The sequence below is a fragment of the Suncus etruscus genome, chromosome 7, assembly GCF_024139225.1.
Source record: "Suncus etruscus isolate mSunEtr1 chromosome 7, mSunEtr1.pri.cur, whole genome shotgun sequence".
In the NCBI taxonomy this organism is placed as follows: domain Eukaryota; kingdom Metazoa; phylum Chordata; class Mammalia; order Eulipotyphla; family Soricidae; genus Suncus; species Suncus etruscus.
In genome coordinates this window covers 118,463,858-118,477,548 of record NC_064854.1, presented here as the reverse complement: position 1 = coordinate 118,477,548, position 13,691 = coordinate 118,463,858, and the positions used below count along the sequence as shown (strand labels likewise).

At 42.8% G+C, this 13,691-nt stretch overlaps 1 protein-coding gene across 1 annotated transcript in view; it reads left to right on the top strand.

Moving 5' to 3' along the window:
• Positions 1-13,691, top strand: part of CDCP1 (CUB domain containing protein 1) — a 56,442-nt gene that overhangs the window by 21,551 nt on the left and 21,200 nt on the right. The window contains 3 exon segments of the mRNA XM_049777680.1: positions 5,244-5,433; positions 11,360-11,450; positions 11,452-11,533. Coding sequence (XP_049633637.1) covers positions 5,244-5,433; positions 11,360-11,450; positions 11,452-11,533 — 363 coding nt within the window.

Here is a 13,691-nt window from a genome sequence, read left to right as displayed (position 1 = left end):
GCCTGCTTGTAGGGGATAAAAACAACTTTGTACCTTCCATTACCCGAGTTCAACTCAGACTGATAGTCACAGTATTTCCCCAGTGGCCCGGTCACTTCTTCAGGTCTCATATGAGATGAGTATTCAGTGGTTTACAAGCCTGGCTCCCCGCAAAAGCTGATCAGACTAAGTCACCATGTCCTCTGCTCCTCAACTCGAGAAGTGAGATTTGCTGCATGGACTGGCCCCATGCAGTGGTTTTGTAGCTTAGCACTGTGGCATCATTCTGAGAGAACTAGCAGTGGGCACCAGATGTGTTTTATGGGCTTGTTTTGTAATTTTGTTTTGCAATCCCAGGGCCACTCTGTTTCAGGGTTATATTGCTTTGTTTCTGCATCTTCTTCTTTTACCCTTGGGACTTTCCTTCAGGCATATCAATACATGATATTTTGGAGGAAGTGGTGGTCCACACCAGGCAGTATTCAGAGCTTGCTCTTCGTTCTGAGCTCAGGGATCCTTTCTGGCAGGGTGGTATATGTGGTATCAGGGCTCAAACCTAGGTCAGTCACGTGCAAGGCACATGCACTACTAATCTTGGTGGCCCAAGGCATCATACATCTTATTATGTGTTCCAGTACCCTGGCTAGTCCAATTTTATGGTTTGTTTTTGTTTTGGAGAGACATCCAGCAGTGCTCAGGGCTTACTCCTGGCTCTGCACTCAGGAATTTATGCTGGTGGCTTTAGTGGTAGAACCATATAGGTAAGTGGGTATCAATCCAGTTGACTGCAGGCAAGACAAGCATCCTACCCACTGCACTATCTCTCTAGCCCTCCAAATTATCTTATATGGAGAGAGAACCTGTCTGAGAGATAATTTCTCCAGAGAAATTAGGCCAGAATTTGAGACGAATGCTTCTGAACCATCTCTGAAATTCATTACATTCAAATGCTTTAAACTGTATTGGAGAAAATCAGCATGCCGGTGGTTATCTGGTGGAATGCCCTTGCTTGTATTTGCTTTCCTTGAAAAGGAGTAGGATGGCAGGAAGAACTAATAGGGGCCTTCGTATAATATCCTTTGTTCCTGTGATTCATGAATAGTGAATAATGACTGACGATGAAAATAATTGGAAGTTCCCACCTTAGAAGCAATCAGTGAGACAGAAACCAGCAAAGGTGTCCTAATATGGAGAGGTCAGAGGCAGGAGAGTGAGGGAAAAAAACATGACTCATGAACCCCTGTGTGAGGTGTTTGAGCTTTCCTGAATGCTTCCAGCTCAGAGCCCCATAACTGACTAAGATGGGGGGCTTGGATTTCATTCAAGCATTAAGGCCTCAAGATCCTCCCATAACCTTGCATATGATCTGGGTTTTTCTGTGAACCTGGGTAATAGAGTTTCTGAAATATTAGACCAGAGAAGTGTCAAGTTCCTGAGAAGAACCAGGAAGGAGGTATAAAAAGGGAAAATATCCATTTTCTTTCAACTACAGGAATCTATTATGAATCACTCAAATGTTAAGCCTAACAAGATTGACAATTGTAGGTCAGTGCTGGGGGGACTGAGTTTATTCCATCTTGTTGGAAATCTCCATTTCCAGGATAGTGAGAGTTGAAGAATGGAAGCAAGATGATATTCTCAAACTCAATGCACTTGCTTTTGATAAGTAGCAAGGATCTTAATTTCCTCTAACAGCAGACCTCTCTCTGAGACTGTGGTTTTAATTTTTGTTTCTTAAGTTTTGGTTTTCTGGAAGGTTTTGGTTAGGTTTGATTTGGTTTGGGGGTCACACATGGAAGTGCTCAGTGCTTACTACTGCCTTTGTGCTCAGAATCAGTCATGGTGGTGCTGGGAGGTCATAGGAGGTACCAGGATCTAACAAAGGTCAACCATATGTAAGGCAAACATTTTATCCTTTATTCTATTGCTCCAGCCCTTCTTACTTTTCTTTCTTACTTTTTTTTTTGTTTTGGGGCCATACCCCTCAGCTTGCAGTTGTTACTCCTGGCTCTGTACTCAGAAATCATTCCTGGCAGGCTTGGGACCTCTGGGATGCTCAGGGTTGAACCTAGGTCTGCCACAGGCAAGGCAAATGCCTACCCACTATGCTATTCCTCCACCCATCCCCATTACTTTTCTTATCAGAATGAAGTGCCTGGAATGATAGAAGTGGTAGAGAATGATTTAGAGGAGCTTAGATCTTTCATGTCCAGATTTGAGGTTTTTTTTTTTTTCCTTTTCCCCTCCATTTCTCCTCTCCAACTAGAGCTAGTGTCCATTATTCATCACTTAGGATGAGTAAAGGCAGAGGAAAATGAAAAGACCTAAAATCTGTGCAAAGGTGGTTAAGTTACAGTTTTGTAGCATGTGCTCTTTAGCTGTTTGCTTGGGTTGTTAGCTAGAAGCCAGGCCCTGAAGAGGAGATGCGAATCGTGACAGGGCAATAGAACATGCTGGGTTGGTCATTTCAAAGTCAAAGCAAAAGTTGGGACTAGTACACCCTGAGTGAGTCATTTAATCTTTATAAGAATTCTTTCTCTTAGTTTGCAAATGAGTTTGAAAGAAAATCTGGGTCATTTAGAGCCCAAGTCAAAAAATATAAGTGACTTGTGCATTCAGATGTTAAAGTTGTGACATTTGGCTTTCCATATCAAAAATAATAAAAGAAATACCCTCATCACACCTATAGATGAAAAGCCTGGAGGGCTCGAAATGTCATATTTTTATTTCACGTGGAAATCTCTACTTTAAACTAAAATTGGATATCAGATGCCCATTCTTTTTATCATTAAATATTTGACACACCAATGATGGTTCTTAGACCATCTGATGAACCCAGAAAACATTTATTAGAGATATATATGACATCGAAGATTCTAAGTGAGAGAAAAAAGAATTTATGAGAGACAGTTTGCATTTTTGTCATTAAAAATTGACTCCATTTTCATAGATCCAAACAGGAAAAGATCTTATTTTAGTGAAATAGGCCTTGTTCTTCGTTTTTTTTTTGGGGGGGGTGGGGTCACACCTGGCAGTGCTCAGGGGTTCCTCCTGGCTCTATGCTCAGAAATCGCTCCTGGCAGGCTCGGGGGACCATGTGGGATGCCAGGATTCGAACCACCGTTGCATGCAAGGCAAACACCTTACCTCCATGCTATCTCTCTGGCCCCGGCCTTGTTCATCTTAAAGTGTAAACTTGCTTGAAAATAGTTCACACAACTTGGGAGAAATTTGGCCCATCTCAATATAGTATGAAATCATATTTTAACTGTAGTCATGTTTTTTAAATCGTGTCTAAGTACCTATCTAGGGCATAAATTACTGTCTTTCCTCTTTTGTATACTATATTATTACTAACACATAAGAAACTTAGCTAGTTTTAAGTGTAAAGTTTGATGCAAGTTGTTTCTTTGGTTTGGGGGCCACACCTTGCTATGCTCATGCTCAGGCACTACTGGCTCTATACTCAGGAATCACTCCTCGTGGGCACAGGACACCATACGAATGTCAGGGATCAAACCCGGGTCAGACACCTTCAAGAGAAGCACCCCACCCGTTGTACTGTCACTCTGGCCCCTGATGAAAGGTTTTTATTTTTTCTTGCAAAAATCCCAAAGGTGTTCCCCCAACTTCTCCCTTCCTTAAACCTCTTCCTTCGATATGCAAAAGCCCATTGGATAGGCACTTTTGTCTCACTCTCAACTTTCCCCCTTCAGGTAGATGGGTATTGAATAATAAAAAAAAAAGTCAATTTTGGCTTGGCACTCAGAAATACCACCAGGTGCTTATTGACTCTATGGCTCTCTTTAGACTGGCTTGGCTTATTATTTCTTCCCCATTACCCTACTTCTTCAGACCTGTCCATCTAAGGGATTAGAAATACAGCACATGGGGTGATCTCACAACTCGTGGATTTTTATTTTATTTTATTTTATTTTATTTTATTTTATTGACTGTCACCACAGTCAATATGCTGAATGCTAAATGGCTCTCACTCTACAGTCTCCTCCACACCTTGTCCCTCCTCCCCACCTTTTCCCTCCAGCAACTGCTGATCTGTTTCCTGCCAAACATAATTAAAATACTAAGATAATTGTAATTATAGCACTGGGAGTTTTGAACTAATGCTTTGGTCAAGTTTGGCAAAGGAGATACACAAATAAAGAAAAAAATTGGTGCCTTTGCTCACTAGATACAACCTTCAGTTGCTTGAAAAGCCCTCCTAGAGACCCTCAGATCCCAGAGGCACCTTGCTCAGCAGTCCAAGACAAGAGGTTCCAGGCATTTCTTACAAATAGTATTGTCAGACATCTCTAAGATAACAGAAGGAAAGCACACAGGTGTGAAGTATATAACATGAGAGTTTGATATGACAGTTGGGTCTCTTATTTGTTTTGTTGGTTTTGTGTTCAGGGACCACACCCAGCTTTCTCAGTTGTCATTTCTGATGGCACCAGGGATTGGACCCTGATTGGCTGCATGTAAGACAAGTGCCCCTATCTACTGTACTATCTACTTCTGGTCCAACAGATGGGTCTTTGAACATGAATCTAGGTTGTTTCCAGTGATGTTTTCAAAAGTCCAGGCCATGGGGCCAGAGTGATAGCATAGCATAGGGCATTTGCTTTGCATACTGTTGATCAGGACAGACCCAGGTTCAATCCCCAGCATCCCATATGGTCCCCTGAGCCTGCCAGGAGCAACTTCTGAGCATATAGCCAGTGACCCAAAACAAACAAACAAACAAAAAAAGGCAGAAAAAGTCCAGGCCTTCAGATTTAAGAAGACTCTAAAGGCCACCATCTCTTAAAAAAGGAAATATTCAAGAGCTAGAGAGATAGTACGGCAGGTAAAGTGCTTGCCATATACATACCCAACCTGGATTCAATCTCTGGGATCCCATGTGGTCTTCTGAGCACTACTAGGAGTGATTCCTGAGTGCAGAGGTAGGTGTAACCCCAGGTGTGACCCACTCACCCACCCCCCCCCAAAAACAGGGAGAAAAAGAAAAAGGAAACATTCAAGTCACATCATTCACACCTCTCCTTCTGTCACCAATGAGTCATTAAACATTTCATTGTCCCTGGATCCTACTGAGACTACTCACTCGCCCTCACAGAAATATAGGAAAGCTGGAGTGACTGGAATAGTAACGATGAAAACATGGAGGTGGTAGGCTATGTGTGTGGGAGAGAATTCTCCTACCCAGGCTGAGGTCCTGTGACATCCAGGACATGACAGTACCACCTTGCTGTCTCCTCCAGGGGACAGGGACATTGAGAAGGTGAAGCAACTCCACCTTATCTTAAGGCCAGCCCAGAACAGAGCAGCAAAGCAGGTGCAGGCAGACTGGGTGGGGCGAGGAGCCATTGAGGAGATTGGTCAGGGCAAGCCATTCCAAGGAGGTGACCTTTGTGCTGACACAGGAATGGCACCAGAAGCCAGTTCTAGCTAGTGAAAGAGCCTTTCAGGAATCAGGACATGAGGTGTTAAAAAGGTGGGCATATTCGGGAAAGAAGGCAAAGATAGCCTAATCCCAGAACTGGCAGAGAGGGAACAAGCTAAGGTTGAAAAGATTAGATTTTTTTTTTTTTGTGTTTTGTTTTTTTTGTTTTTGTTTTTTTTTTTGGATTTTGGGCCACACCTAGCAGCACCAGGAGTTACTCCTGGCTCTGCACTCAGAAATTGCTCCTGGCAGGTTCAGGGGACTATATTGGGATGCTATGGATTGAACCTGGATTTGTCCCTGGTCTGCTGCGTGCAAGGCAAAAAGCACTAGCGTTATGCTATTGCTTCAGCCCTCAGTTTTAGTTTGGTTGATTTTATCCTTCTCTTTTAGAGATGAGAAGCCCTGCATCAGAAATGTAGGCATAAACCTTGCTGAAAGTCAGGGCAGCTATGCTGGTTGTGACACAGCTGGGCTGGAGCTCCCTGCTATCAGCTTCCCAGGGCCTGATTACCTCTCACCTACTTCAGGGCTGTTCAGAGGCTCTCAACAGACAAGGAAAGATATTCTAACCCAACCCCCTCATTGTAGAATTAAGAGAACAAAACCCTCAAGGGGGGAAAGTCCTGGACCTGGAGTGATTGTACAGCCAGTTGGGCATTTGCCTTGCACCACAGCTAACCTGGGTTTAATCCCTGCCAGAAGTGAACAGAGCCAGTGGGGATTTCTGAACACCTCCAGGGGTGTGGCCAAAAACAAATAAACAAAACAAAAACGAAAAGGGTAAATTTTCTCCTTGATAAACCCAGGGAATGTTGTCTGTTAATCTCATGGGCTGAAACATGTCTTCCTACACAGTAGGAGGAGTGGTGCTGGCATGTGTATGGGCCTGGCAAGTGAAGGCTAGGAAGAGGCGAAGGGATATGGGCAAAAACCAAAAATCTGTTCCTACACAAGTTCTGTGCTAAAGGTACAGGGGCATTCGTGTAGCCCTACAGGTGATGCTCTCTTACAGCTGTACATGCTGGTAACAACTGGACAGAATTCTTTGACATTCAACAAACACTGATTACTAAATCGTGACTAAATCAGGAAAGATTACCCCCAGCATTCACCTGTTGCAGCCCCTGTGGTTTATTCTCCCAAGTATGCCCAGTAAAGAAGCCAAACCCAGAAAAGAACAAACTGAAGGTTCTACTATATGAAGGAGCTAAGTCAGGCAAAAAGAATCAGTTAGTTTCTAGTAGCAGGAATAGAGGGTTACCAAGGGAATTTTATAGATGATGGAAATGTTTTATCTCTCTTTTTTTTTTTTTTTTTGGTTTTTGGGCCACACCCCAGCGGTGCTCAGGGGTTACTCCTGGCAGTCTGCTCAGAAATAGCTCCTGGCAGGCACGAGGGACCATATGGGGACACCGGGATTCGAACCCAATCACCTTTGGTCCTGGATTGGCTGCTTGCAAGGCAAATGCCGCTGTGCTATCTCTCCGGGCCCTTATCTCTTGATATATTGGAGGCCAGATGTGTTAAACACATTGTCCAAACCCTTCAAATGAAAAAAGTGCCCTTTTAGGTTTGATATCCTAAAAGATCCAAGATCGGGGCCCGGGCGGTGGCGCTGGAGGTAAGGTTGCCTGCCTTGCCTGCGCTAGCCTAGGACGGGACCCCGGTTCGATCCCCTCGGCGTCCCATATGGTCCCCCAAGCCAGGAGCGACTTCTGATCGCATAGCCAGGAGTAACCCCTGAGCGTACACCGCGGTGTGGCCCAAAAACCAAAAAAAAAAAAAAAAAAAAAAAAGATCCAAGATCTCTAAACCACTCAAAACTCAACAACAAAAATTTAATGACTCCAATCCAGAGATGGAGCCAGGAGATGAACAACACACTTTCCCAAAGATGGCATGTGGATGTGGCAACAGGCATATGAAAAAGTATTCATCATCATTCATGATTAGAAAATATAAATCAAATAACAATGGTATCATCTCACGGCTAGTGAGAATAACATATTAAAAGATCTAAAACCAGCCAGTTTTTGGAGAGTTGTGGTGAGAAAAGAACCCTCATCCACTGTTCGGTGGGAAGGCTGTCTGATTCAGCCTTTATGGAAGTAATATGGAGAGCTCTCCAAAAAATAGAAACAGATTCAGCAATACCACTTTTTGGGCATCTTTTACATTAATTTGAAAGGATCTGTGTAACACCTATATTTCTTCACTTAGAATAGCCAAGATACAGTAACAGCCCAAAGCCCAACCATAGACGAATGGATCAAGATGATGGTGGTGTATTGCACAAGATTCTATGCAGCTCCATGAAAGTACAAATCCAATCCAAAAGAAAATGATGGCAACCAGCTCTGTCCAGGTTGATGGAGGCAGATTCCTATATGTTCCCCTAAACTACAGCAGCCCACAGCACCACTGACACCCTCCACATCAGAAAAGGTCCAGCCCCATAATTTGATCTTATCAGAACAGCCAACCCACACATTTTTTCAGATCCTGATTTATATGGTTACACAAACATCTCAAAATTTTGTAGTAATGTCAGCCCTTGAGATATACCAGGAAATCAGAAGGGAAAGTTACACAGTATCTAACCAGCTCAGTGAGCCTAAACAGTAACACAGAAGGCGAGCTAGCACCATCCTCAGCCAGTAAATCTTAGACACTGACTTTAGTAACACCATGAGAGATAGAACAGTCATTCCAAATTGACCCTTGTTGGTCTAAGTTTTAATAATTCCATTATGCCTTTGTATTGTAACCAACAATATGAAATAAATTTGTTTGTGCCTGCATGGAGGCGGCTATGGTAGTGGATGAAGGAAGGGTAACACTGGAGGTAGAAGTAGTGTTGAAGATTTAATGTCTGAAGGACTGGATTATGAACAACTTGGTAAAACACAGTGTTATTATTAAAATTTTTAATTAAAAAAAAAGAGTAAAAGGAACCCAAAGTTTTGCTTACCTGCCAGAGGTTCAGGTGAGGAATTATAGCAGAGAATTTCTGCAAAGATGTAAAAAATGTACTACCTCTCAAATGTATTGAAATAATTTTAATATCAAATGCTTATCAAGCTGTGAATCATCTATCCTACAATGTGTCTTCCATGCCTTTTAGAAAAATACAACAGAATATTTGAAATAATTGGATATAATGTAAACTCAACAACCAAACAATAAAATCTACCTAAGCAGGAAAAAAAAAAAGTACAAAATCATGCAATTTATAACAATCCAGATAAAACTTGGAGAATATAATTTGGAGTAAAGTCAGTCAGAAAAAAAAGGGATAGATACAGAAATAATCTCACACATGTGTGGGACTTAGAGATAGAAATGAATGGCCAAAGGCACACAACAGAAAAACTGATCCACAACTGATTTGAGGGAATAAGAAATTAAAAAGGAGAGGACATTGGGGTGTCCCTGGAGGAGGGAGGTTGATACAATAGATGGTTAGGGTGTTGGAGTGGTGTGTGCATGAGAAATCATCATAACTTTATCATAAATCACAGAATCTCAATTTAAAAAATCGTTTTTAATGAATGTCCTTATAGAATGGTTGTGAATTAGATAGCTTTCACTAAAGTTAGTTAGAAATAAATTTAAATATATTACTCTCTGGAATCACTTGCATCCTAACTTGGGGATCCTGCTTGTACTCATGATGGTTCTCTCTCTCTCTCTCTCTCTCTCCTCTCATCTCTCTCTCTCTCTCCTCTCTCTCCTCTCTCTCCTCTCTCTCCTCTTCTCTCACACTCACACACACACACACACACACCACACACACACAGATTTCCTAAGTAAAGCAATTTACTTCAAAAAAATTATTGATTCTGGGGCACGGTGAGTGGGGGCGCTAAAGGTAAGTGTCTGCCTTGCAAGCGCTAGGCCAAGGAAGGACCGCGGTTCGATCCCCCTGCGTCCCATATGGTCCCCCCAAGCCAGTGGCAAGTTCTGAGCTCTTAGCCAGGAGAACCCGCTGAGCATCAAATGGGTGTGGCCCAGAAAAACCATAAAAAAAAAAGTTATTGATTCTGTTATTTGTTTGGGGATCACAACCAAAATACCCAGTAGTGCTCAAGGGCTTACTCCTGACTCAAGGATACACTCCTGGTGAGTTTGGGGGGACCATAGGAGATGCAGGAATGAACCATGCAAGGCAAGCACCTTTAACCCTATCCTATTTTCTCCCTTTCAATGAGTTTAATTTTAGAGAAGAAAAAAACCACATAGCTAAAAAAGAGGGGGGGGGAAGCCCAAAGCTCTGGGTTAGATCATTCTTTCTCATCACTGCTTCCATAGCCAGGCAGTGTAGAGGGTCCTGACCAAGAATTGAAAACCATCTCTTCTGTGAGCCTCAGTTTCCCCTCTCAAGCCACCTTCAGAGGACTGTGCCCTCAATCCCTGTTGTCCAAACCCAGATCATTAATTATAAGAAGTCAGCTCTTCATATTTCCATCTGAGAGGAAAGTTAATGAAGTGAAGACAATAGGAAGCAACAGTCAAGTCCCTTCATCAGATCTTCATCCCATCTTTGACCCTGGTTTGAACCTTTACTTATGATCAGATCCCTCTCTTTCACTGGGGTCCATTTGGTTATTCCTATGATTTGCAGAGGCTCTGTTTAAACTATTAGCCTTTTTACTTTTATTTTCTTTACTTCTATTAATTTAAAGCACCATAATTACAAACATGTTAGTAGTTGAGTTTCAGGTTATAAAATAAAAACACCCTCGTGGCTGGAAAGATAGCACGGAGATAGGACGTTTGCCTTTCATGCAGAAGGACAGTGGTTCGAATCCCGACATCCCATATAGTCCCCCCGAGCCTGCCAGAAGTTAATTTCTGAGCATAAAGCCAGGAATAGCCCCTGAGCACTGCCAGGTGTGACCCAAAAACAAAAACAAAGACAAAAAAAAACAACACATCCTCCTTCACCAGGTACAACCTTTCCACCACCAATGCCCCCATCTCCTTGCTTATTTCTCTTATTTTTATTCTTTCTTTTTTTTGGGGGGGCACACCCAGTGATGTTCAGGGCCACTCCTGTCTGTGCTCTCAGAAATCGCTCTTAGCTTGGGGGGACCATAATGGGATGCCAGGGGATCAAACCACAGTCCATCCTAGGTTAGCACATGCAAGGCAAATGCCCAACCACTTGCGCCACCTACTCTGGCCCCTGTTCACTCTTATTTTTCTAAGTCAATTGGTTGACACAACAGTCTCAGAAGACATTTCTGTGGAGGTTTTCTTTTACTCCAGCATATCTGTAAATTCTAGACTGAAGCACTCAGGGCAGAGACTATGGCTTCTGCAAATTAACATATCCTTCAGATAGACAGTACAATGTGTGGACTTTGTCCTCTGGTCAAAGAGAGAGGGTGGAGGTTCTCCAGTTACTCACGCTCTCATCTTCATACAAAGGAACCAGAAAACATGACTCAAGGCATCTTGGGTTAGATATTTTTGTTTGTTTGCCTTTTGTTTTGGGGCCACACTGCATGACACTCAAGAGTTACTCCTGACTCTGTGCTCAGAAATTACTCCTGGCAGGCACTGAGAGTCATATGGGATGCCAGAAATTGAATCCAGGTTGGCTATGTGCAAGGCATATGTCCTATATCTTGGGTTAGATTCATTCCAGAAAAGATAGCAGCAGAACAAGAAAGATGTGACAGTGCCCCACCAGGGAAGGTCCAATTCTTGCCCACTGGCATGGACAATACTTCCTTTCACATCCTCCACTCTCTAGAAGCAATAGGGCGAGTGCAAAACTGTCTCAAAGGCATCCTCTCTGGAGCAGCTACAGAGTGGAGGGTAAATGTTGGTGGGCACACCCGAATCACCCAGCTCACTTTCTTTTCCTTCCTTACCTCAGATGCTGTTGAGATTGCCCCTGCCCTCTGGAAGTGGTCTCATTAGTTCTCATCAACCGGGGTTTCAACCACTGCCACTGAAGGCTTGTCACATCATTGTGTCCAGAAGATACAACAGCATGTGGACCATCAAATCCGGGCGAAAAAGTCGTCTTTTCCTTTAGCTGCCAGAATCCTAAGGATTATTTTGTCATTGACATCCAGAAGAATTATTGGTAAGGCTCATCCTCAGCTTGCCTCCTTGCCCTCTTCCCCAGGCTAAGTCAGAGGGGGCAAGAGGGACAAGATCGGTTCTGAAACCAAACTCAGCTTTACATCTATTGCCATCTTAGGGTTTGAAGGTTTTTTTATGGGTTAATTTATATAATCCACAAACAGCTCTAAAAGTCACAAAAGAGTAACTGCTCAAGATGGCAAGTTACTAGCAAGACAGAAAGCTTCAGAATCTTCTCTCTGCCCATGAGACCACAGTGTTTTTCGAGAAGGCAGCAGGATCAAAAAGATGGCTTAAAGGGCTGGAGTACATGGTATTGTATGTTGGGAGGTCCAGACTGGATCTATGAGACCACATTGGTCTCCCTAGCAATGTTAATACAGAAATAGCCCCTGAGCACCATCAGCTGTAAACCCCAAAGCAAAACAAAGAAGCTTCTCTTTTAAAAAAAAGATAATAATAAGAATAATAATAATAATAGTGGCTTTTTTTTAAGTGGGAAGATCTCAGATTCAAAATTATTCTGTGCATTCATGACATTGGGTTAGTAAAAGAGCAAAAGTCAGGAACTTGAAAGACAAACAATTGGAAAGTTAAAGGTTGAGCAGCTGAAGGAATGGGGGAAACAGGGCCAGAAGACCCCATGGGTGAAACAGCAGCTTTGAAAACTGAGAAAGCTTGGTTTTCTTTGAGATTCCAAAGGATACTTACTGCTCAAGTAACCTGATCAAGTGATTACAAATTACTCAATCTCGTTGTGACTCAGTTTTCTGCACTGTAAAACAAGTCATGGCACCAAACAATAGAGTTGTTTGAGGATAACATAAAACAGTGGTTTGAAAAAGAATGAAACATAATCGTTCAAAGCACAATAGATAATTGGTGTTACTATTATTTTATATTCTGAGCTTTGCATAGGAGGTTAACTTAAATTATACTCATAGACTAGAGTGATAATACAGCAAGTAAAGCATTTGCCATGCATGCAGCCAACCGGGGGTTCAATTCCCAGCATCCTATATGGTCCCCGAGGCTTGCCAAGAGTGACTCCTGAGTACAGAGTCAAGAGTAAGCCCTGTGCGCTGCCAAGTATGGCTCAAAATATAAATAAATAAATAAATAAATAAATAAATGAAATTGCAAGAGAATATTATGATAATAATTTTAAAATTTGAATGAAATGAATGGTTTTTAGGGGAAAGTTAATGAGTCATTTGACTCATTAAAAAATAGGAAACCTGGGGACCGAAGAGATAGCATGGAGGTAAGGCGTTTGCCTTTCATGCAGGAGGTCATCGGTTCGAATCCCGATGTTCCATATGGTCCCCCGTGCCTGCCAGGAGCAATTTCTGAGCCTGGAGCCAGGAATAATCCCTGAGCACTGCCTGGTGTGACCCCCCACCCCAAAAAAAAGGAAACCTGGGTCGGAGAGGATAGCATGGAGGTAAGGCGTTTGCCTTTTATGCAGAAGGACGGTGGTCCGAATCCCAGCTTCCCATTATGGTCCCCCGTGGCCTGCCAGGGGCAATTTCTGAGCATAGAGCCAGGAGTAACTTCTGAGCGATATCGGGTGTGACCCAAAACAACAACAACAACAACAACAACAAAATAGGAAACCAGGAACAGAGAGGTGGCACTAGGTTTCCTGCCTTGCAAGCACTATTCTAGGAAGGACCTCTGTTCTATCCCTAGCATCCCATATGGTCCCCCAAGCCAGGAGCGATTTCTGAGTGCATAGCCAGGAGTAACCCCTGAGCGTCAAACGGGTGTGGCCCAAAAAAAACCCCAAAATAATAAATAAATAAACATATAAATAGAAAATAGGAAACCATAGACCAGAACAATAATGCAATAGTAGGGTATTTGCCTTGCAAGCAGAGCTGGAAGCCCTGTGCACTTCCTGGTATGGTCCAAAAAGAACAAAAACAAGAAAATAACATAGACCAGTTTCTTATGAACATCCATGCCAAAAAAAAAAATCCTGAATATATATCAAGTATGTGAAATCTCCCCCTAAAAGGCATTAAAAGAATTGTTTTTTAAATGAAGCAACAGGGGCCGAAATGGTAGCATAGCAGTAAGGTGTTTGCCTTGCACATATCTGACCTAGGACAGACCGCAGTTGGATCACCTGGTGTCCCATATGGTCCCCTGAGCCAGGAGC